Source organism: Canis aureus, chromosome 23 (assembly GCF_053574225.1).
Source record: "Canis aureus isolate CA01 chromosome 23, VMU_Caureus_v.1.0, whole genome shotgun sequence".
Lineage (NCBI taxonomy): Eukaryota > Metazoa > Chordata > Mammalia > Carnivora > Canidae > Canis > Canis aureus.
The window spans coordinates 4733016-4759511 of NC_135633.1; the positions used below are offsets into that span (position 1 = coordinate 4733016).

General features: G+C 38.8%; 1 protein-coding gene across 3 annotated transcripts in view; it reads right to left on the reverse strand.

The window, feature by feature from the left end:
- LUZP2 (leucine zipper protein 2) overlaps positions 1-26496 on the reverse strand; it is a 472421-nt gene that overhangs the window by 74992 nt on the left and 370933 nt on the right. For all 3 annotated transcript variants that reach the window (XM_077866176.1, XM_077866178.1, XM_077866177.1), the window contains exon 8: positions 7766-7840. In XM_077866176.1, coding sequence (XP_077722302.1) covers positions 7766-7840 — 75 coding nt within the window. The remainder of the gene's footprint in view (positions 1-7765; positions 7841-26496) is intronic.

The window sequence follows — 26496 nt, forward strand, 5'->3', positions numbered from 1 at the left end:
AACTGTGTATTTAGGACTTAACCTAATTCCTGATGCAGTAGAAGGGACTCGCCAGAAAGTTTTTTGAGTAAATGACAAACACTTAGGTGAAAATGTTGTTTCTTTATGCCAGGGAAAGAAAGTGACAAACTCTGTCAATGAAAATAAATAATAGTTCAGATTTCTCTCCCTATGGGTGGTTTGTTATAATCATGGCTAACTCTTCTCTTCTCGCACTACAGCATAGGACATCATGGCACTGGGTCAGGGGAGAAATAGCCCAGGTGGCACTGGACAATTTAGACACGTTTTCTGTCTCACATGTTACAGTGAGACAGAACTCAGTGGAAATAGAGTTAATGCGACAGAGTCAGGCAAGTTTGGGCCCAGACCCAAAGTTAACGTGGCTTTGAAGTGTAGATGTTCAATCATCTCAGATCATGCAGGAGGTAACGATGGTTATTTTATTCCCTGCATTCATATCTTGGCTCCTCTACATACACTATGCATGTATCTGTAACAGGTTTACAGTCTATGTTTCCATGATGAACAAATTTCTGAGTAATGGTTGAACTTGGATGTGAAAATAAAGAATGAACTGCATCAGCTTAATTTGCTTAGAACATCGATTTCCAGTAAATGCTGTTCAGGGAAGACCAACTTTCCAATGGAACAATACGCAAGAATGTGCACATATGCTACTATATTTTTAATCATCTGAACTTGGTGCGATCATCTCATCTGTTCCACTGGTGTCCTGGCATGGTCAGGACCATCCCAGATGCCAGAGTCAACATCCCACAGACATACCCTCCAGCGTCTCACCTTTCCTGGCCATGGTCATTAGCTATCTCTGCTCTTGTGTTTCAACTGATGCTTAAGTCTCTTGGCCCCTGATTTTATTTCTTTTTTGGACCACGAGCATACAACTTGGCCTCCTACCTTAGGTTCCACCTCCGTTCCTTGATCACATCGTAGATTTTTCCTGCCAGAGATCACATACTGCTGCGAGCCACCCTGCCCTAATTTGCTCCGCTTTCCACCACAAAAACAGCTTTCAGTTAGTTCCTCTGACTCAACAGAGCCTGGCACTGACGCTACTCAGGTTCGAGATGACCCAGTTCCATAAGCAGGACTCAGACAATGAGGTTGCACCACGACATCATTATGTTTCCATTTCTACTGCTAGCTGTGGTCTGGTTTGAAATCACAGGTTACTGCTCACTTGGAAGTTCACTGTAACAAGATGTCACCTGATGAAATACGATATAAACTGTACAGAGTACACTTTGTCCAAGATCTTACAACCTATTCCCTCCTAGGGTCAGTCTCGTTTTTGCCCTGCCTTTCTCCTCCTTGCCTCAGACCCCGTTTCTCACTTGCTTTGCCACAGAGTAGTAAGATGCAAAACTTTTTAAGGAAGAACCTGATTACCTCAACCTCTTTTTACTTATAGACCATCAAAGATTCCCAATGTATTTGCTTCTTAAAGCCTTCACACTTGCTGTTTCCTGTGCCTATGAGCCCCTTTTCCAAATATCTATTAGAAAACTTCCACTTAGGGGGCACCTGGGTAGCTCAATCGGTTGAGTGTCTGAATCTTGGTTTTGGTTCAGGTCATAATCTCACAGGTCATGACATTGAGCCCCACGTGGGGCTCCACACTCACCGGGGAGTCTGCTTGAAGATTCTCTCCCTCTGCCCCTCCCCTCACTTGCTCTCTCTCTCTCTAAAGTAAATAAATTAATCATTAGAAAAGTAAATAAAATACTAATGCTTCTGCTATATAATATGCAAAGTTTAAAAGGAATTACTGTGTACATATATGATCTTAACATGGGTCGGAGATTTAGAAGGTAATTGTTCATGTGTCTGTAGGCAAGTATTTTTCTCAGAAAATGCATTTTTTTCTGGGAACAACAGGATATACCTTGCAAAGACAACTGTGCCCCTTCTTTCTTGTCTCCTAACAGATAAAAATTCACAAGATATTATTCCCCCTCCTCTTAATTCATTTCCACGAAGATGTGAGGTCCTCAGAGAGATCTGGGTATGGATTAACTGCTGGCTTGGAAAGACCACAAAGGGCTGTGAATCCCAAGGCTTTTCCCTAACTTTTACTTTGGCCACGAAAGCAGCTCTATGAATCTTGTATGGTCACTTTGACATTTTTGATTCTCTATCTAGATAAGTGCTAGGTCCCTTGTATGTAGAATAAATAGCAAGTTCATTGAGTTATGAAATTAGATCTTCATTTACCCACTTAATCAATAGCTGCTTATGACGCTCAACCTCTGTGTCGGACACACATGGCAAAGCCAGTTCTTATTCTTTTACTACTTAGTCCTGGGAATGTGTAGGTTGCCTCACACTCTGTCATCTTTTTCTCTTTTTTTCTTTATGATTTTACTTATTTATTTGTTTTTTTAGAGAGTATGCACACAGGAGCAGGGAGAGGAGCAGAGGGAGAGAGAGGGGGAAAGGATCTCAAGCAGACCCCCCAGAGCTGGATCCCACGACCCTGAGATCATGACCTGAGCTGAAACCCAGAGTCAGATGCTGAACTGACTGGGCCTCCCAGGTGCCCCCAACACGTGTCATCTTTAATATGTATGTAAATCATGCATGCTTTCCAGAGCAAAATTGTGTGATGGTCAGATTCAACAGACAAAAAAAAAAAAAAAAAAAGTTTTTGTTTTTTTTTTAATATGAAAGTTTGAGAGATAGTTTTCCACACTATAAAGCTGTTTTTACATTCCAGTAGCTGAGGCTTCCTATAATTCATAAGATATTGCCAAATAAATAATTGATTGTTTGGAAAACCAAGCTTGATTCTTAGATCTTCGGATTATTTTTGTTTATGTTGTGATAGTAAACTGAAATCTCTTTTATTAAATATGTCATGAGAGCCAAGTTAGAGCGCAAAGATGTTTTCGTAATATTTATGAAGTATTTAAGGTTATTTGGAGCTAGCTAGGCACCTGAAGAGAGTAAAAAATCTCATATAAAGATGATGGAGAGAGGTAGTGAGCAATTTCATTAAAGTGTAGTTTTTCTCCATTTTGAAGTGAGCTACTATTTCTACCTGCCTTTATGACCCCAGCTTATGAGCCTCATACATATGGTACAAGGGATTTGTTGAAACTGACCTCTAGTAAAATGAAATGCTTTTATAGTTTACTGTAGCAAAAGGAATGACAAGATCTGGAAGGCTAAAGAGAAAAATGGTTAACACAAACAGGCAGTCTCTCCAATCTCAGTCATTGACGTTAATAATTACTACGCTTACTGAGGGTTTTCCATGTGCCAAGACTTCTTAGTCCTTTACTTTGTTGGATGCATATAGTCTTCTCACCACCTTTATAAAGTAAGTTTTATTATTATTAATTATTATTATTACTATTATTATTATTATTATTATTATTATTCCATTTTGCAGTGATGCATAATGAGTCTGAGGAATTCGAACACGGCCATTCGGTGGGAGAGTTGTGACTGAAGAAAGGCAGGCTGATTCTGGAAACCTTTATTTAAACACTGCAACATAAAGGCTCTTGTGCTAAATCCAGACTGTGGCATGGTGTGGGCTAGGCACACCCGAGTGGGGAGTGGGTAGAGATGGGGTGGAGAAAAGCATACAATGGGTAAGAGGAAGGAGGAAAACCCTCAGTCAACCTGGAGTTCTGTGACTCAGGCTAAATTATAATTTGCTCGTGACATATTATGTGACTACTGCACTTTGTACAACCCGCAAGTACTTATAATGCACTCACCCTCTGTGCTTCTGAGACTTCCTAGCTCCACAAACAATTATTTCCTAATTTTTGGCATGCAACATACTGTGAGAGCTGTGGAACTCTACAGCACGCACCCAACATGTTTTCTGTTTCCCCTAGATCTGACCACGTGGGGGTCACACGAATGGCATTTCGAACCTGACTGAGTGGATCGTGTGAAGTCAAATCAGGGAAAAGATTTAACGGAAGGGGGGTACATTCCAACAGTCAGAGCTGCTAAAAAATCAAAGGAGGCTGGGCTTCCTTGGGATCCCAGAAATCCAATGTCTTCCTAGGATTTAGAGTATCTCATAGAGATTGTGGCAGGGATGTTGGAGAAAGGATTAAAAAAAATGGTCTAGTTGAATTTTAGGATTTATATGTATCTCTGACTTTCTGATTCTCCCAACTCTATAGAGAATCGTGTCCCTTTTTAAAAAGTTATATTATGTAGCATGAGTTGGATAGAGTCAGAGATTAACATAGATTAGTATAAACTTATTTTTCACATAAATTAAAATAAATCTCGTAAAGCTGGAATCATGGCAAGATGAATTTTACTTGGTCTAGTCTACAAAATGGCATGCAGGCTTTCTTTAAAATCCTAAACAGGATCTTAAATACTTGGAAAATATGAAATAAGATGATCACAAAGGAAAAGAATGGTTAAAATATTTAGTTGTTATTTTTTTTTTAATTTTTATTTATTTATGATAGTAACAGAGAGGGAAAGAGAGGCAGAGACACAGGCAGAGAGAAGCAGGCTCCATGCACCGGGAGCCCCACGTGGGAATCGATCCTGGGTCTCCAGGATCGCGCCCTAGGCCAAAGGCAGGCGCCAAACCGCTGCGCCACCCAGGGATCCCCTTTAGTTGTTATTTAAGCAAGGAGATACCATAAGGACTCCAGGAGGAGTCTACCCGAAAAATTCTATCTCCTCTAACCCGTATCAAAACACCCATGGTTTACCCTGTGGCTAGGAGGCAATCTCTTTTCCTTACAAACCAGCTAAATAAACGTACGCAGCATATTATTGCAAAGCAAGTCTATGATCTTACTTGCTTAATTTTTTTAAGTAAAACGACTGGTAAGCAGTGATCACAGAAACGGAAGGCTCTTGACAGCAGATAGCACAGTTTCTTCATGGTTTAAAATAACATTTTTAAAAATACAGGGGCATACAGAGAACAATATAACAATTATAACAAGTATCAGGTAAATAGCAAGCTGAATTAAATACTGAAAAGCCTCACGTTTATATTATATTTTTGTCATATGTGATATTTATTATACTTTAATAAAATACATATAACATGCATATACATATTGGTAATATATGCACACATGTGCTACGTACACCTAATGTATATACCAAATGAGGCATGCATGTAGTGTGTACAAACTATGTGTGTGTGTGTGTGTGTGTGTGTAAATTAAAGACTATCTGCATCCATACATTTATAGGAAAATGAAACACTTGGGAAACAGGAGAGGTAGTTTTAAGCACCCTTAGTGTGATTTTACTCCATCTTTCCCCAAAGGCAATGGGTTCTTGAATTTGCATGTATTTTTCTATTTTACCTATTTATATGATATATAATCCAAAAAATGTGATTTGTGTATTTGAACAATTATTAAATACCATATATCTAATTCTGATTCTTTTTACTCAACAGTATGCTACAGATGTGTTAATACCGTTATAAAGTCTTTGTATTTATTCATCAAAATTAAATTTTGATTACTATTTGAAAATATGAGTATGGAACATGTAGGAAATGTATATGCTAATGCTAAGAGTAAGCACTTAAATTATTTCAATATGCTATTAATACAAAAATTGTTGTATTTCATGTTCTTATGCGTGTCTCCAACCACATGGGGATAAGTGTAAATCCCAGGATACACACATTTAAAAACTGATTTAATAATTACACTCCCACCACTAGCTTATTGGGATTTGGTATCATTAGACTTTTTAATTTGTACCAGTCTGATGGTGTTGAGATGACATCTCACTGGTTTTAGTCACATTTTTATTTTTCTTAGTTAAACACCTTTTGTTAATAAATTGTACTGAAATATAGTAGAATTTAAAAAGTGCCTGGGTCTTAAGTATACTTTTAAAAATCCATATACAATTTTAAGGAATATTGCTGTATACATACTGATGTAGGATGGTGAGATCTGTCTCTTGGATTCATCTATAATTTCCCATTTGGAAAATTCTAAGTCTTTATCTCTACAAATATTGCTTCTGTTTGTCATTCTTTTGGGACAACAATTATAAATACTTAAAAATTTTAAGGTTAATATACATTTCTTATTCTTTCTGTTTATGTTCCATTTATTTGTACTTTCTCTATGTTACTAAAGGTATTTGATATTAATTTTCCTTATATGTCTTCAGTTCTATTATGTCCGATTATCTAATCAGCTACTGAACAAAGTTAAAGTCTCAGTTAGATGCTTTGCATTATTTAGTTCTACAATATCGACTTGATTTTTTTAATAGATTCCAAGTCTAGTGAAAAATTTTATCTTTTTATCTGTTTTGTCTACTTTCCTCTATTGTCACACACACACACACACACACACACACACACACACACAACCATCATCTTTTTTCTCATTCCAATATCTGAATCAGCTTCAGTTGTGCTTTCCTTGTTCTCTTTCTGTATACTGATCAGATTGTATTTCCTCTCCACACATCTAGAAACAATTTTATTACATGTCAAACACTGTGTATAAATAAACCAAAAAATTTCCAGAGGATATCTTCCACAAGTGAGGGTCTACCTTTCCAGTGTTAGATAGGATGATGGCTGCTAACTCCAACCTAATCAAGAATTGATCTTTATCAGAGGATGTGTTGAAGGCTTAGTAAAATACAGATTACTCCTGGATGGCCCTGTTCCTTTGGCACAGATTTTCCATTCTTTTGATTGAGAAAAATGTGTTGTTTGTCTTCTCAAGTCTGAAATACTATGACTGAGTTCTCAGAGTTTCCTGTATTAATATGTGCTAGACATATATTCTCAGTATTACAGAAAATTACACTGGATATTTAATAAATTGGCATGAGTAAACAAAGAGATTATTTTAAAGTCATCCTCCCCTTTTGAGTGAACTAAAGAATAAAGAAATGTTTATTTCCTTAAACTTCATAAAGTTGATTTAAAAATGAAAAAAAAGAATGAGAGGTGTTTAGAAATTTTGTCAAAGTCTAGCATAACAGTAATTCTGAATTATATAATCAATTTCTCCCTATTCCCCTTTCCATATGCCAATTGCCTGTTCTCCATGTGTGTTTCATATGAAGAACACTGAAAGGAAACGGTCAACATCAAGTGGGAATTGTGGTTTATCCTGAGCATACACATTTGTAACACAATGAGTGATTAATAAAACCAAATGAAATAAAGGAGATAAAAAGCATTTAAGAAAATTTTTTTGGAATTAGGGGTGATGGTAGCACAACTTTGTCAACTTTAAAAATGTGACTTCTATGGTATGTGAATTATATTTAAGAAAAGCTGTTATAAAGATGGATGGTCACTCCCTCTTGCAATATTTTTATATGAACAAAGTTGGTTAGAAGTGCTACTTTCTTTAATGATTCTACCTCCAGAACTCTGATTTAAGATTTCCAAAATAAAAAGTGTCAATGACTACTTCCATGTGTTCCATGACTCATTCATGCAGGGTTAATCTGGCATCTTTGCTGGCCCTTACAGCGTGTTTATTCATGGTGTTACAGAATACATGTACTCGTAAGGTGGAAAATGAAAAGTCATGAACTCACAAGGCTGAACCTTGAGTCAATTTACGATAGCAGCAAAAAGGAGGAAAGATTTGGGTTCCACATTTTTTGAACTCACGGATTCTATAACCATCTTCCATCTACAGCATCCGGAAGTGCATTGATAAATCAGGTGAAGCAATGGGTCTACTCTAGCTTCGTCTGCTAAAACTGAAGCTATGAGGACTCATAGATGTAAACTTACCCGGTCAAGAGCTGCTTTCTCCAGCTCATTTTTGGCCACAGCTAATTTTCGTTCCAATTCAGTAAGTTGTTGGGCCTGTAAAATGAAAGGGAGGCAAACCTTCTTAGTAAATTCTATAATGTTCCTTTTCACTTTAAGCATCTTTCTTTTTTTTTTTTAAGCATCTTTCATTCATTGCAAAGAATAAAAAAAATACTTTGTGAAGTCTATTTAGAATTCAGTTTAAAAATACTGTATAACCTTTGATTAAGCTTTCAGAAAATGGTGCATTCTGGATGAATTAATATGTACTACATTCTTCACTGGACCAAAATATCTAGTTGCAAAGTTCCAGCTCAAGGCCCTGAATATACTTTGACTTCTTATGTCAGCTATGTTTCCAGTTGTTCTACACTGGATTAGATTTCCCTAAAATTCATATATCGAAGGTCTAACGAACCCCCTCCCGATATGTGGTTGTATTTGGAGACGGGGCCTTTAGGGAGGTAATTAGGTGTGGGGCCCTAATCCCATATGACTCATGTCTTGATAAGAAGAGGCACCAGAAATCTCTCTCTCTCTCCATGTTCACATAGAGTAAAGCCAATGTGAGGACTCAAGTGGCACCATCTGTAAGCGAGGAAGATCCCTCATGAGAAACCACATCTACCAGCACCTTAATCTCAGATTTCTTGCCCTTAGAATGGTGAGAAAATAAATTTCTGTTGTTTGAGTCACCCAGTCTGTGGCTTATACTATGGCAGTCTGAACAGACTAGTGTAATAGCATTCATTCTTTTTATTATTGAGGTTTAATCCAACACACATCTCTATCCTACCATATCCCAGTACCTTTGCAAATGCCATAACTGTTCTGTTAAAAAAGAGCAATGGCTTCAGATCTGGAAGATGTATTTATATCTAGAAGATGCTCAGCAGACTCCTAAAGGACTTGCAGAAGAACCTGCCTCCTCTCAGGTTTCAGAACTTCTCTATACCCCTGGCCTTTCCCTGTCTCCTACATTTAGCCAATGAAAATAATCTGAAACTGTAAAGAATGGAAGATCTTCCTCATGGTCTTGTTGGGGAAGGAGACTGAATTCACCAGGAAAAGTTGACAGCAGAAGGCTTATCACTTAATAGCTACCTAATCCATGTATATAAAATATATCACATGTGTATTTATAAATGTATATGCTTAAAAATAAAATTTTGAACTAAAAAAACAGAGAAAGTGGACTTCCAATATGAAGGTATCCATAAGTGGAAGAAAACCAACAAGCTCTGAGTCCTAGGCCCCCACCTGTATTCACCTTGGCTCTGTTTGTCTCTATCTTTCCTATCTTCTCACCACCGAACCCCACACTGTGAAGACCTTGGGGCCACAGGCCTCAGTCTCACATCCCTAACCCTTTACTAATGCCATCCTACCCGCTGTGCATTGCTGCTGCGTTGGGGCCATCGACCTTCCTCAACCACTGAGCACTCAAGATCACACTGGGACTGTCCCTGGCCACCACTGGCCCTGCCTAAGCCAGCTTCTGTCCACAGAACTGAGTCTCAATGGATGGAAGGAGAAGGATGTCTCTTCTATCTCTCGCTGTGTCCTCAGCCAAGGATAGGAGTTAGGGACAATGGAGAGGGGTAGTGGGCCAACCCACACTCCCACTTGTTATGGGCTAGGTCCTCAGAAGTTGGGGAAAGGGAGTGAGCGTGTCTGTACTAGCCTCAGTCTACATTCTAGTGACCATCTGAAGGAACTGCCATGCTGCCCAGTAAGTCCTCATGTCTCACTCCACCCCCACCCCCAGGTTCTCATGCTATTTTCTTTCTCAGGTCCTCTTTGGTGGGCATCCACTCTCCTCAGGATGCCACCATCAGTTCCTTGCAGTCCAGAGGGGTCTGCATAGGGATAGGACTTCCTGCCTTGGCCTGTTTTCCTCCCTGGGAGGATTTCAGCCCAAATCCTGTCATTCATCCTAGAGGATCCCTACTAAAGAATGACCCAGATTGCTCAGTAACATAGCAATCCAGGAAACTTGTTTTAGGGCAGATAGAATGAATTCCAACAGAAATAAAAAATATGCCTTTGAAAGCTATTCCCAGGATTTTAAGTATTTACCTCTTCTAAGGACTCATTGAACCTGGTAAAATCTAGCCAAGAGATCTTAGAAGACAGAAGGTTATAAGATGAATAAGGAAAATAATCAAAGGAATTGTAGATACCGACATATATTATCATATGTTGGTGCTAGTTTTGGAAGGAAGAGCTACCGGATGCATATATAGTAGCTATAAAATTTCATTAAATAATAATAGTTCTATGGATGTGAATCTATAAGAAGACACATAAAAGACAGAATATTTTACTATATAGTAAATTTTATTTGTATTTAAAAAATATTTTATTTATTTGTTCATAAGAGACACAGAGACACAGGCAGAGGGAGAAGCAGACTCCCTGTGACGAGCCCAATGCAGGACTCAATCCCTGGACCCTGGGAGCATGACCTGAGCCAAAGGCAGAGGCTACACCACTAGCCACCCAGATGCCTCCCAAATTTTGTTTAAGTCAAGTTGATTTTTTTTCTTTTTTTTTTTTTTTTAGATTTTATTTATTTGAGAGAGATACACACACAGAGAGATAGTGAGAGAGAGCACAAGTTGAGAGGAGAGAGAGCAGACTCCCCACTGAGGAGGAAGCCAAATGTAGGACTCAATCCCAGGACCCTGGAATCATGACCTGACCAAAGGCAGATGCCCAACCCACTGAGCCATCCAGGTGCCCCTACTTGTTTTCTCAATTTAACTCCAGTAAAATAAAAGATAGGGCGACTTATGAGGAGCTAGTCATGATTCTGAGCAGCTTTCATTCACATTTAATCACTGAACAAGTTTCTATGAAAGGACTGATTCTTCTCAGGCCAGGAAACATCATCTGTGTCCGCAGGTTGAAAACATACATGAATGGCAAGCATGTAAAGTGAACATCACATTATGAAATTCTTTTTTGTAATAATTAATTTTTTGAATTTAAATTCAATTTGCCACCTTATAGTATGACACCCAGTGCTCATCCCATCAGTGCCCATCACCCAGCTAATCCATCTGCTGACCTACCTCCCCTTCCTCAACCCTTTGTTTGTTTCCCAGAGTTAAGAAGCTCTCATGGTTAGTCTCCCTCTCTAATATTTCCCACTCAGTTCCCCTCCTTTCCCTCATAAGCCCTTTCACTATTTCTTCTTTTCCATATATGGGTGAGACCATATTTACATATGGTAACTGCTAAACATTAAGTGTGTCACCTGAGAAGTCAGAGTGCCTTCTTCCTTAATAAAAGTAATGGCAAAACACTATGACATTTAATTTTCATACATGTACATTTTCTCATTTGAGCTTTCTAGTTAGAAGCTAGAGTCCCTATCATAAGTCTTAATTTACTTAAAAAAAAAATGTTGCTTCAGAGTTTCAGGTTTTTACAGACCACAAAACAATGGAGGCTGGTTTGGCTGCACCATCCAGTCTTGCTTCTGGATTTGTTCCTTGCTATTTTCCTCAAGAATTTAACTTAAATTGGGCTGGATTATAAAGGAAGACATTAGTGCTGTATATCACACAAAAAACTGTCTTTTCTCCCCCCTTCTAAGAAACACGAATCTATAGCCATGGTGAATGCTATCAAAAATCTCAGCTATTTCATCTTCTGATGGGAGCATAAGAAAAGGAAGCACTACAGGCATATGAGCACAATGTCCACCCTCAACCCCCAAGTGTTTCCTGGCACGGCCTCCTGCCTGGAAAGACTACACTGACCCATCTAGGGCCGGATCAGGGAAGTATGTATATAGACTCTGAGTAGGGAATTCAGAACAGAGCATCCTCCTAATGTTCTGGCCCCTGCAAAGTTTTAATAAAGAGCTTAAATAAGACTACTGTGATTCCTTTATAAGGGACATAGGTTGGTAAAGGACTATAATAGCTGAGTCTTTTAGGGGCAGGGAAGAAATGGCCCAGCCCACATTGCAGTAAGTTTGAAGGTGGCATCAGCAAAACAAGGAGAGAAGGCTTCAGAAGCCCTAGCAATGGCTCTGCTGCTTTATTATTGATAAGATGCAATTGCTCTACAACCAATAAAAACACGCAGGTGTGTTCCAGCAAATAATGGACAGCGAGTTTAAGAGACGTCCCATTAGAGTGTGAGGTGAACATATTAGAAATTCTTCATTTTAATTCCAAATGTTAACATCGTAAAATAAGTGCTATTATAAAATATTCTGTAATCTACAATTTTTATACTAAAATATCCTTATATAAAATATTAGAACTTATATTTATGCATTTTCTAAATCTCGTCTATGTTATTTATGCTTATAACATACACGATATGATAGTATAAGAATAATATAACAATGATGATAACGGACCTGAACTCTTTCTCTCTGTATTCATTCCACATAACTCTATCTGGGACAGATCATTGTTTCTATGCTCTTAGAATGAGAAACTGAGATACAGATTTATAAAATACCTTGCTCAAGATCACACAGCTGGGCAATAACAGATCTGGAATTCAAATTTAGGCAGTTTGCATCCATAGCTGGTCCTCACCACTAAAGATATGAATGTATATAATCTATTTACAACTAACAAATACACATATATTAAATGACGTGTGCTCAAAATTTACTGATGACCTTTAGATTTAAAGTGTTTGGAATTGGCTCAGACCCTTGGAGAAATTTTGCATGTTTAAGACCTTTCATCCATGGAGGATAATAGAGTCATAAGAGAAATGGTCTCAAGTACTCTGTAGGATATACTTGGTAGTTGGTGAAAGGATAATGATAGGACTGGATTTTTATGTATGATTCAATGCATCTATTAGTACATAAGACACACATGTTCCCTGCTCAGCAGCACCAACCTAGAAGATGTGGATAATAGTCAAGAGATATAATATAGACACCTACACCGCCACCAACATCATCTCTACATTCCACTTTACCACAGAGTTAGGAGGCAGGCAATCAACAATTCCTATTTGTTTCTACTCACCCTCAAAAAAGTAGGAAGTTGTGACACCAAGATTATCTTTGGCCATTTGATTCTTTGATTCAATATCTCCTCGCTTCAACATTAATAAGTTGGCAGTGACACTGACAGACGTGGAACTGATTGACTATTACACGTAACAAGGACCGAATCTGCACCTCAAATTATATAGGCACAGAGCTTAGCGTAACATCCGGTTACAAGTGCTATTAAAACTTTTAATATATCAAGGTTAGATGTTAAACCTTGAAGAGCTGGCATATATAATTTCCCTCAAAATTCAAAGTTTTATAAGTATCCTATTGCCATCATGTGTATATGCATGTAGCACTCATGGCCATTTAAAGAAAATCTATCCCGATCAGTTTGTCATTGTGTCTTTGATGTGGGTTCCCTTTCTCTCCTCAAGAACATCTACACTTTGGAGGAAGGTGGCTCACACCCTTTGTCAGTAGTGTATTTTAGGAGAGATTATCTCAACACTGAGCTCCAGTGATGGGGATGTGATCCCTTACATCTGGAATGAAAGTGGTCTTTCTTCTTCATCTGAGTGAACAGATAGTATGTTTTTTTTTTTTTCCTTTCTCTTGATAGTGTAATATGAGGATGCTTAAGTCTCGGTTATAACAGCCTTATCTCTAGAATAAAAGAGAACATCCTGAGGCTAAAACTGTACTAGATAAAAAAGTAGAGCATAGAAAATAGCAAATAAGTATATTACAGGATCTGGTGACTTTGAAAACTTTGCCATCATACCGGTAACACCTGAAATCAAAGGAACCTTGCATTTTCACTACTCTGAGTACATATGATTCATGTTCATTAATTAAAGTCTCATTAGATATTTATATTTTCTGTCATTTGAAAAGAAAAGATTCCAACCTTCTGCTTATGGTAACTGGTATTGGCCAAGTCCTTCTCCAGAAACAGTCATGAGCTAATTAGGTCAGGCGGTGAACCACAGATTATGGAAAACTTGCTAGGTGAGACCTGTCACTAGACCAGCTTTCTGCCGGAGGGCCATTTACTGACCCAGCTGCAAGGGCTGGACCCCAGCAGATCACTGCAGTTGCCCTGAGCTGTGGAGGCAGAGATCAGAGTTTGGGGCGGATTGAACGCCTGGAGTAGAAGAGGGAAGGAGAACAGAGGAAGAGGGGCACGGGCAAGGGCAGGGGTTCCAAAAGTCAGTTTGTGGGGATGTTCCTGCAAATTCTTGGCTGAGACTTGGGCTGGACATAGGTAGGACAATGTATTACACGAGGCAAATCTCAAAGCAACTGTTAAATGGCTGAGAGCAGAACAGACACGGGAGGTTGAGCACTGCAGAAGGACATTAGCATTCTAGAAGCATCCATAAGCCTTATTAACACCACAGGCAACAAAGTAACAGCCTTTAGATGAATAGCCATGCAGGAGAGCGGTGGTTGGCAAATCACGGCCCAAAGGCCAAGTGTGGCCCACTGCCTGTTTCTGTAAATAAAATTTTATTGGAGCACAGCCACCTTTATTTATGTAGTGTCTAGCTACATTTGTGTTACCGTAGTGGAATTAGGGAGCTGCGAGAGAGACCATATAGCTTCCGAAGACTAAGGTATCAATCATGTGATCACTTGTCGAAAATGTTTGCTGAGTCCTGAGCTACTATAAAGTCTACTTTGAGCCGACCTCAAGAACGTCTACATCAAAACCTAGATTAAGATTCTGGGAGGCCGAGGAGGGGGCAGATTTTTGGAGGTTTAATTAACTCAGTCAAGTGAGAGGTACTGGATACCATCTTGGAGCGCTGACAAAGGGTGATGCCACCTCTACCTCGAGGTGGACACCAGCATTTTAGCTACATTATTGGACAAAAACTAACAATCTTCAAAAGAATCTAAAATTCAGAATCTCTCTGACATGTAAGTGACAGTCTCCAGCACAAAATAAAATCTTACTAGGTATTCAGAGAAATGCAATAAAGGACCCAAAGTCAAATGAAAGAGTAGGGGATGGTAGCCAATGAGTCTAAGGAAGCTTTCGGCAGAAAACTACCCCTTTCAAGTGTATTTTTATGCTAGATGAATTTCATAGAGAATGTACTGTATCATTCATTTTACTGGATAAAAGAACTTGAGTATATAATGGCACTTGCCTATGCACCTAGAACTGATAGCAAAGAAAAAAGGGGAAAAAGACGTAGGCTTAGGAGGGAGACGGAGTTTCCCCCCATCCACTATTTACCATTAGAGGTTAGATGGTAGCTGCAGGCAAATCATCTTTAATGCCCAAACATTTCCTTACAGACTTTTGTTCCTTATATTGGTCTTTGGAATTGTGACAGCACTTTCTAGCTGCTTCCCTGGCACCCTCCTCAGCTTTTTGGATCTCAGCTAATGAATCTTAGACCCTAAGCCACACATCCAGAAACTGCAAAAGGATTCTGTACAATGTCTGGAGGTTTTATCCACCAGGGCTATCACTGAAAATAAAGCCACCTTCGCCTTCATGAAAGATGGCTATCACATGATTCCTTTTCTCCGATGCCTTGGGAGGTTTCTGTGATCTAGAGAAACCTGGATTGAATACACTGCTTAGAAATATGCCCTGCAAGCATCTCATTTTTCTTTACTGCTGTATTTACTGCATGAAGGTAAAAACCTAAGTTACTATGAATCTATTTTGTCTTTGTCATAAATGTTCTATGAGGCAATAATTCCTAGGAGTAATGATTCCAGATCACAATATAACATGTAATGAAAATCGCTTCTTAATCTGAAAGCGATGGAGAAGAAATGTACGTTATCTAATCCGTGACTTTCTCAGGCGGGTACCACCAGCTCAACGTACACTAGCTAAAATCCTGGATGATGAGTGGTCCTTCAAACTACATAAATGGCTTGTTGCTTATATAATTGTGAGTGTAAGATAAATAAAGACTCTGTGAGTGTAAATAAAGTACAAAAAAATTGCTGCTTCTGTATTACTGTATTCATGGGTATTTTTCATATTTCTCTATATTCTCTTATCTGGTATCAATCTATATTTTCACTTTATTCTCTCTCTCTGCTATTACATAAGAATAAATGCCATTTAATAATCATAAATACCGTTTTTTAAATTACCACAGTGTGGCAGGTATGGGTCCATTCCTGTATATTACCTCCCAAATTTTATCATTAACCCCAAGGGGTGTATAGTATTACCATGTCTGACTAGTGAGGAAAAAGGATCAAAGAGAATAACATCGAACCACAATGAAGTTTTGCTACCAAATCGGCCTGACTCCAAATATACCACACTGGGCTACTTTTACTCCAACGACTTAAAAGCTAAATTGGACAACACAGGCCCTCGGTACATCTACAGAGTAGACAACCTCAGTCATGGCTCGGTTGCAGCTTCTTTCCATCTCTCTGTCTTTTCTGTCTTTTTTTTTTTCTTCATTTTTGCAGAATATTATTATTATTCTCTGCAAAAATTCTTGTGTTTGTATTCTAATCTTTTTCATTATTATTATTCCACCAATGGATAAACACTTAAGTCAAAGATTCTTCAAGGATTGAAAAACCCATTGCTCACCACAGGCTTCACTGTCCGGGAGCTTTCTGTATTATGTGAATAGTTGATTATTTCCTTGCCTGGAAGATCGGCCGCTATGACCTCCTGAAAACTTTCCACCCTCCTTTCATTTATTCCAGCTCTGTTTGTCTATTTCTTTTCTATTTGTCTGCCTTATATTCTGGTTCCTCTTCCTCTTATCTCTACCTAAAGATGAGAATTCATGGAAAACTTTGGTTCCTATGACACCTAGACTCAAACAATTCTATTCCTGTATCTTTCCATAAATTTTTAAATTTCGTGAAAGATATGTCAAATAATCACAGTCTTCTGATTCCTCAAAATCAGCCTGTAGAGAATGAAGTCATAACCTTCTCTCTGTTTATATTATTGTCAATGGCACATCACATCCATTTCCTATTGCCGCTATAAACAAATCATCACAAGCCCACTGGCTTAACACAAATTTATTATCATAAAGTTCTGGAGGTCAGGAATGCAAAATAAATCTCACTGGGCTCACGTCAAGGTGTTGACAAGCCTGGTTTCTCCTGGAAGCTCTAGGGTAAAATCTGCTCCTTGCCTTTCCCAGCTTCCAGAAGCTTCCTATACTCCTTGGTGTGTGGCCCCAGAGCTCCAACATTTATTTTCATTGCCATCTTATCTTCTCTGACTGGGTCTTCTGCTTCCTTTTTTATAAAGACTTTTGTGATTACATTGTTGGCAGATAATCCAGAATAATCTGTCCATGTCAAGATTCTTAACTCAGGTACCTCCGCAGGCCATGCAGGATACCATATTTGCAGGTTCTGGGGATTAGGATGTAGATCCCTCTACGGGGTTATTAGTTATCCTGTGTTCCAAACACATCACCTTTGCCCCATTCCCAAAATGACTTTTCTTCCCATGCCCCTTCAGTCACAAATTCCATTTGTTCCCTGTCTACTGATTTTATTAGAACTACTAGAGTGGGTCCTCATTTCTACTTTACTGATTGCTACACCTGTTCTATTGTGTTCTCTGCTGTAGTCTCTACTTTTCTCCCCTTCTTCCTCCAGCAAGTCACCCCGCATACTCCACTAGGTTTATTTTTCATGAACATTTCCATTAACCTGTTTCTCCTTGATTAAAAAAACAGGAAAAAAAAAAACAGCATTTTTTAACATTTATTTTATTTATTTATTTATTTATTTATTTATTTATTTATTTATTTATTTTTTATTTCTTATCGGCTTTACAATAAAATGCAAACTCCTTCATATAGAGGCTTCATATAGAGTAGTTTATCCTACTCTATCTTTACTGGCAATTAATTTTGTTTGACAAGACAGTCTACCCCACCCAAGCTAGGCCAAAAAAAAGGACTGCTCACTAGCTCTGGTAAAGGGAGTAGTCTAGAACTGTGTCCATCCTCTTCATTTAAATTGCCTTTAGCAAGCCAACAAGTAGGAGTTCTTTGGGGATGCCTCTGTGAGGTTGCACTATGAGTCTCTTTGGAATTTGTATATTTTCAGGTTAATTATTTCAGATTCTAATGTCTTCATTTTTTAATTTATGTGTCATTATAAGTAATTTCTTCATGAAATCTTTCTCCTTTTCCATTCAGTCTTTCAATAGGTATTTACTGCAGGCATAATAAATCCCCAGCACTTTACACATTTATATGTCTCCGAGTAGAGGGCCTCCCATCCTTCCTCCCTCCCTCCCTCCTTCTCTCTTTTCTTCCTCCCCCTTCCCCTCACTCCTTTATTCCTTCCTTCCTTCCTTCCTTCCTTCCTTCCTTCCTTCCTTCCTTCCTTCCTTTTCTCACATCTTCATTTATATTATTTTCAGTGACCTGGTATGAGGTCAGTTACAAATAAACACAACGTAAGGCAATACCTTTATATCACGAAGCTCACAGCCTAAGGGCTCCTTCAATATTTCTGTATTTACCACTAGAGCTGTCAATGTGTCTTTTACATAGTAAGACAACAAAACTATATTGGTGTTCTATTTGAAGTCACAGGCACTTTAACTTTATTGGTAGAATGACAAGTGTTTTACTAGGCTCTCGGAAGAGACAAAGAGATAATATCTTGACCCAAGAGCATTATATAACATCTCAATGGCCTTCTTTATAGTTTACTGAATAAGGCGCACTTTTTATACACCTCAGGGTCTCCACATGTACCTGCTCTTTCTGCTTAGAATCATGGGAAATTCCCTGCTGCCCTGTTTGCCCTGGTCAATTCCTACTCATCCTTGAGATACCAGTTGAAATGCTAATTCGTATAGAGATCTATTTCTGAAGCACAAATATAATTTTAGCATTCTTGTTAGATTCTCTTGCGAAATATTATATTTTTTCTTCCTAATATTTTTACCAGTTGTGATTTTTGACACAGAAAATGATCGGTATGATACGGACATGAACCAATCAAGTCTGACTCTGCCCTGAATGCTGAAACGGGGTTCTGAGAGTTCTCTGCTTGACAGGTGTCAAGTAGTCAAGCAGTCCCTAAACAGCAGCACTGTGGCAGCTCCTAAGCAGGCTTGCCATACCCCCATCGATTCAGCTAGGAAAGAAACATGAGCCTAAATCAATTTGGACAGTTTATTACTCACACTGAAAACATAAGGAAGATCAGCATGGTGTTGGCACGTCATGTTTCTAATATCAATGGATGACATCAAACCAGGGTGCCATATCAACAGCAACATATGTGGTGGGCCTCTCGGTCATTGTGGCTCCAACTCTAGACTACAGCAAAGCCTACAGCCATACCCAAGGGAGGTGCAGATGTGTAATATGGAACGTCTCATGCCTCACTGACATTAGGAAGGTGGAGAATAGATTGCTACGTGGAAACCTCCCGAAAGATAGGGTGGCAGATGGGAAACAGTCCTGTAACAGCTGCCAATCAGACTACCTGTCTTTGTACGTTCCATGGAAGATCAGAGGACTTGGGTTAAACTACACGTCAGCCTGGCTTAAGTGATCTAAGTGAAGATGTGCATGATTATCCCGGTGTTACGGCAGAGCTATTGTGCTGTAACGGGTGTTAGCCATGTATTGCTAAATGACAGCTCAGTGCCAGGAGAGATGTAGGGTTCCAGAAGGGCCAGGATAAAGGAGGAAATGGTTATTTAGCAGTTGGTACAAAAGTACTTTAATAGCTGAACAACTTCCATGTCTGTATTAATGTGTGCTGGCTATTACAGTTGTCATCTATCCATTTATCTATCCGATTGTTAATGCCGCATTCCCTCACGGGGCAACAGGCTCACGACACCCATTGCTTCTGTTTTGCTAACCCTTGAATCAATAATTCTTAGATTAGTGATGGGTACTTAGTAGTTGCTTAAGAAGTATTGGATGGGGCAGCCCGGGTGGCTCAGTGGTTTGGCGCCTGCCTTCAGCCCAGGGCGTGATCCTGGAGTCCCATGATCGAGTCCCACGTCGGGCTCCCGGCATGGAGCCTGCTTCTCCCTCTGCCTGTGTCTCTGCCTTTCCCTCTCTCCCTCTCTGTCTCTCATGAATACATAAATAAAATCTTTTTTAAAAAAAGAAGTATTGGATGAATGAATCAACAAATGTGTAGATTTGATGCTGACGCCACATAGTGTACTAAGGAAACAGGTATCTCGACCTCCCTTCTTCTTCTTTTGTTTTGTCCTCGTTTGTGTCTGTAGAGCCCCGGTGCTTAAAAGAACTCTATACCTAGTTGAACATTTTGAAAATGTTTGAATCCTCACTTTTCCAGCCCAAAGAATGCTTCTCTAGGATCCTTTTCAGTCCATCCTGTAAATCTCTTTTTCTGACAGTTAATTGGCATGACAGACAATGGCTGCACTTCCTTCTAACAGGCACAGGAAGTGATGGTTTAACATTACTGACAAGAGCGCTGGAGGGATAGCAGATAAGATTTGCCACAAAATTTTGTAGATGTCAGGATTAAGTCAGTGGTAAATATTTTGAATAGGTGCATTTTTTTTTTCTATGTGAATCTGCCTAAATGTCACAGCCCCGTCTATTTGTGCAAATCCTTCTGCCACTTGAAGGCTGAATGAAGCCAATTGCTTTAATTTTACACTGCCAAAGTACAGCAGCTGCTCTGGATGCTTATCCCAAACATCCTTTCAAAATTTTCGTTCCACTAAGTGAATTTTGTTGAAAGCAGCAGGTACTGAAACATCTACATACCAGCTTATCAAATTCCCTACTACTCTAAATCTGTATTTTTTCCCCCTTTAAATTCATTTTAATTCATTTTAGTAGAGTCTTTTAATATATTTCCATGGCCTATTTCCCACTGGACTTATTTTATGCTTTTCACTCGAAATTAAAAGTGGACCCCGAAAAGATACAGAATTTGGCAATTAGAGAGTGAGCTCAACTCTAGGGAGTACCTGAAACCCTAGAAACGTGGCGTTCACCCAGAGATGGACCCGAGAGTTGGCCACCTATGTCAAGATCTCACCTCCCATGCAGTTGCCTATAACATGAGCGACCTTTCCCAGCACACTGTATTTTTAAACATATGAAATCATGCTTGGCATATGCAAATCGAGTTTTATACAATTTCCACATATATTTAATAATATTTAATAAATACCAGATCTGTATATATTTATACAATTTCCACATATATTTAATTTCCAGGCAAAGTAACTGGTCCTTTCTGTTTTCACTAGGTGTGCAAACAGAAGTTCATAGAGTTCTAGCAAACTATAGATACTAGGTCGAAGAAATAGAGTCAAAGTCACTTCTTGGGATGCCTGGGGGGCTCAGCGGGTTAGCGTCTGCCTTCCGCCCAGGGCATGATCCTGGAGACCTGGGATCGAGTCCCCCATCGGGCTCCCTGCATGAAGCCTGCTTCTCCCTCTTCCTGTGTCTTTGCCTCTCTCTCTGTGTCTCTCATGAATAAATAAATAAAATCCTTAAAAAAAAAAGTCACTTCTTAATGACTCAAAAGCCTACCTTTATCTCTCTCAAATTCCTCATCTCTTAATTCTTGGCTCAAGTGTCACCTGCTTAACGAGCCCACTCTGGACTCTTAGCATTGTAAACTGCCTCACTTCCCACCTGGCATTCCCAAGCCTCTATTACTCCCTACTTTTTGCTTGTTTGTTTGTTTTTAATAGCACTTAACTTTCTAATATACTATACAAATTATGTTTTCTGGGTTTTGAGTATTGCCTATCACACCTACTTGAATGGACGCTCTATTCAGTAGAAGACTTTTGTTCACTGATTCATCAGTGCCCAGGGAAAGTGTACGGCAGCATTAGTCTCCCACCATCCCCCAAATACCGTTGATCAAATGCATCATCTTTATGTTATCATGTGACTGAGAAGGACTTTGTAAGGATTAGAAACATTTTTAAATGAGATCAGGACACATGGATGGTGTTCAACAAAAGATAATGATAGTAATTATTGTAACAATTTGCATCATTATAATAACATATTAGTAATAATAATTTATACTATGATTAAAGGGAGATTTCTCATTTTTTTATCAGGATTTTATGACATAATTTAATATTTAGTCATCTCATTACCAGATCTAAAATTCTGCCCAGGCTCACTTGTCAGTACAACTGCCAAATTCCTAACACATTAGGACACCTGGGTGGCTCAGTGGTTGAGTGTCTGCCTTCGGCTCAGGGCATGATCCCGGGGTCCTGGGATTGAGTCCCACGTCGGGCTCCTGCATGGAGCCTGCTTCTCTCTCTGCCTGTGTCTCTGCCTCTCTCTCTCTGTGTCTCTCATGGTTAAGTAAATAAAATCTTTAAAAAAAGTTTCTTGACATATTGATAACCTGTAATCAAACCAATTCAGGTTGATTTCACAAATAATTATCAGTTATCTACCATGTGCTAATCAATATGCAAATTGTAAAGATTATAAAGATACATAGAATATAGACTGTGCCCTCCAAGAATATGCACTATAGTGGAGGGCATGATGCATAAACTAACAACTATTTTTAAATTTTAAATAGGGTATATGCTACAATAAGGGATGGCAGAAAAATCTGGTTTAAAGTTTGACTTACTTCTACATGTTCAGAGTGGCAAGAAGAATGTAGGTTTCCTTTGCATTCTATGGAAAACTAGTTCTCAAATTGTACTACCGGATAGGAAGAGCTCATTGAAGATCTTCTGATATCTAATAGCATATGTTACTTTTTTCTTTTATGCTTAAATATATTTTACTTGAGCTCACTAGAGTAATGACTAAAGTTAGCAGTAAGGATAAAATAGAACTGGCTCCTGGGCACAAATCTACATGAACAGTCACATGAACTTGGTTGACTTTCTTTTTTTTTTTTCCAACAAATCTTTATCATTATATATTTATAATTAGGGATATTGGAAAGAGTCCTGAAATATAATCTAAAAGACATATGTTTGGTCTTTCCTTTATTATTTATTAGCTTCAAATTATCAATAAAGCCTTTACTTTCTCAAATCTTCTGCTTTCTCATTTGTCTAACGGGAATAATGGTACCAATGAAAATTTATGGAGTTCTTAACGTTTGCCAAACACTGCACTGATATTTAAGTATGTTTTTTTTAAGATTATATTTATTTATTCATGAGAGACACAGAGAGAGCAGAGATACAGGCAGAGGGAGAAGCAGGCTCCCTGCCGGGAGCCCGATGTGGAATTCGATCCTAGGACCCCAGGATCATGACCTGAGCCGAAGGCAGACGCTCAACCACTGAGCCACCCAGGCATCCTTAAGTATATTATCTTTTAAAGTTTTATAAAACTGAGCATTATTGTTATACTTACCAAAGGGGTATGACAACCTTAAACTATACACTTGTAAGGCCCAAGGTACCTTACCAGAATTTGGTGATTTGTACTCATATGCCTGAATCTCAAACTTTTATCTAGTTAAGACTATTTGTCTGAGGTTGTATAATGTAATGCACATTTTTGTTTCCAATTATTACATTCTTTTGGACTTTGTTGCTTCCCAAATGATAGTAAACTGTAATGGGATATGAAATACGCTCCCCCTATTTGACCAAGAACAAAAATGTTGAAATACGAACTGAAGTCTTCATGGGAAAAACACTTCAAGAAACCCCTACAGATAACACAGAAAGAAAACCAGGATTTTTGAAATCACTGTCTTGATTAATTAACTTTTCATGTGAAAAGTGTGTCATAAAAAATTAAAGCTAGAAACAACTTCGGGAAGATAATCAACCTAACCTCTCAGTGGGATTTCCTTCTTAATAAAATAGCACTAAAATGTTTAGCTACATCAAAGGGCTGTTCTAGGGCTTAACTGAGGTAATAAATGCAAAAAAAAAAAAAAAGTTGATGTACCACTTGGTTTTGGTTTTGATATTTTTTATGGTCTTTGGGATAATTATCTAGAAGTTAGAGCTGTCAGTTTGGTTTGAGCAAAAATTTGTCTTTGTAACGTGATTCATTAGCTATATTGCCTCTCCAAAGAGAATAAAAATAACAACTTAATTTCGGTTGGCCTTCGTCACATGTCACTGGTCTATTCTCACAGAGTGGTTACACGTCTTGTCATTGTAGCTGTCAAAAATGGGGGTCAGATATTTACTTCACCTGTTTGCAAGCTGTCACTTTGCTTTGTATCCTTAGCTTCCACAAGGCTTAGTGTGTTCCTGTGTCAATGATCATGATCTGAGTAACTCATACCTGGATAAGTAATAAGTGGATACATCTCTTCCTTCCTCTCAATAACATTTTTATTAAACATGGGAAAATTAGATTTTTTTTTTTCTGGGCAATTTAGTAAATGAAACATTGCAAGGAAGTGCTGTAAAGTTTACTGTCCCTCATCCTTATGTGTTCCCTATTCCCTCATTTCATTCATCCATTGACTAATGAATTAATTTTCCCATTCATCAATTAGCTACTAGTCAACGCCTTCATCCTTCATTTATCCTTCCACTCGCATACCCTCTATCCTACCATCCATGCATTTCTCCCTTTACTTAATCACACATCCATCCATTTACCCTCTCCCCATCCATCCATCTCTCTGTTCATCTATTCACCCATTATGCATCCATCCATTTATACACTCAATCGAGTAACCTATTCAAACAGCTCAGAGCATTTAAGACAGAAAAAAAAGAGTTACTTTAAGCTCATGTCAGATAAGAAAGGAGAAACTTGATTTCTTCCAGTTAGAGAATTCAAAAAGTTTCAAATCCTTTCCAAAGATTCTGATCATTTCTCACCTGCATATCGCTACACATTTAAATTGTGCATCCTTAGATCAATGTCACTGCATCTGAAAATAACCACTCTCCAACCAAACCATCCGAGGCAGGATCACACCTGGCTTAGCATGGGCTTCAGTGTCTTGAAATATGTGCACGTAAGTTTGATGCAAATCCAGCATAAGAACCACTTCCTCAGTGGAAGCACACAGTGTGGTTCTTACTGAAGATCATGATTCCCGTCGTGGGCTTTGCTAGATAGAACACCCACATCCCTACTTATGCTTAATGATAGTATAAAAAGACAAAGACAGGGGTGACCTCAACATCAATACAATCAAACTGCTTCCTAAGGGAATGGAGCATGGGGGTGGTGGTGGTAAGATTGATGTTCTTTAAGGTACAAACATGCAACAAGCGTTAAATCAACCATAGAGATCCAGTGCACGGGATAATGAATATAGACAATGATTTTGTACTGCAAACTTGCTAAGAGACTAAAACTCAATTATCTCAACTACTGAAAAGAAAGGAATAATTATGTACTGTGATAGAGGTACTCAATAGTGCTACAGCCCCAATCATGTTATAATATATAAATGTATCACATTAACATGTCCTACACCTTAAAATTACACAATGTTCTTTGTTAAATATGTTCAATTAAAAAAAATCACCACAAAAATGTTTTATAAATGTAGCTGTTTAAATTAAACCAGTATAATCACCAGTGTAAGGGGAGAAAAAACAGTATCGTCTGGAACTGCCTTACCTTATGTTTGTCAACAGAAGAGAAACCAAGTCCCGTCTCTCACTCTCCCCCCTCCCCGTCCAAATCTGGTATGCATTTAAATACGTGAATAAGAATTAAGCACACATATGTATGTATGTAATATATAGACATGCTATGTAGACACACATTTTTGCCAACTAGCTTTATTATGAGAACACTGTGTGTATGGTTTCAAGAGAAAGCTTCCTCTTCACTCTCCCAGAGCCAACAACATGGAAGAAATACCTCTGGATCTTAACTCTACCAGTTCTCACTCAGGGAGGGGTTTAGGAGTGATGGACTTCCAAGTTTCTAAAAAAAAACATAGAATCTTTTTTATCCCCCCCATATTTAGCAGGGTTAAGATCTGTTTCCTAGTGTCTTTTCATAGTCTTTCTAAAAAACAAAACAAACTTTAAAACACAAATGTATTTATTTTTGACAGAGAGCACTAGCAGGGGTTGGGGAGGTGGGGCAGAGCGGGGAGAGAGAATCCCAAGCAGACTCTGTGCTGAGCACAGAGCCCGACCTGGGGCTCGATCTCAGGACCCTAAGGCCACGACCTGAGCTGAAATGAAGAGTCCACTGCTTAGCCGACTGAGCCACCCAGGATCCCCCAAAACCAACTTCTGACCTGTGAATGGGATGCGTTAGATAAATTAGGGCCAGGGCCTGCTCTCTAGAAGGGACGATGGAGCCAACTGTGCCCTGCTGTCAGGACTCTATTCATGAAGACACGGTTAGTGCTGTAACTAGCCCGACATATGCTTCATACACCTGGTGTGAGCGAGGGCAGTGGGGCAGGGCCCAGATCTGGCTGCTGCTAGTCTCCGTCCCACCCTCTGATCTAGGAATAAACCTGGTATTAGATCTCCATCCGTCCGATAGCTATGCTATTCTTCAACTGCTTCAGATGTAAACGTGAGCAGTGTCACTTTCATAGTATCTTCAGAGAAATCCCCACGCAACATTTGTGTGTTTATACGTATCTAACTCTTCAGAGATAGATATGCATATGCCAAACTAAATACATAAAAAAATAGCAGTGCTTCCAGCAATAGGAGATTACTAGATTAATTGGCTGTAACACTTCCTCCATCATCTCAGTTTATTGTCCAAGTGGAATCACCAAAGAACTTTAAAAGACATTGGTTTACCAACATTTACTGAGAAGCCAGATGCCT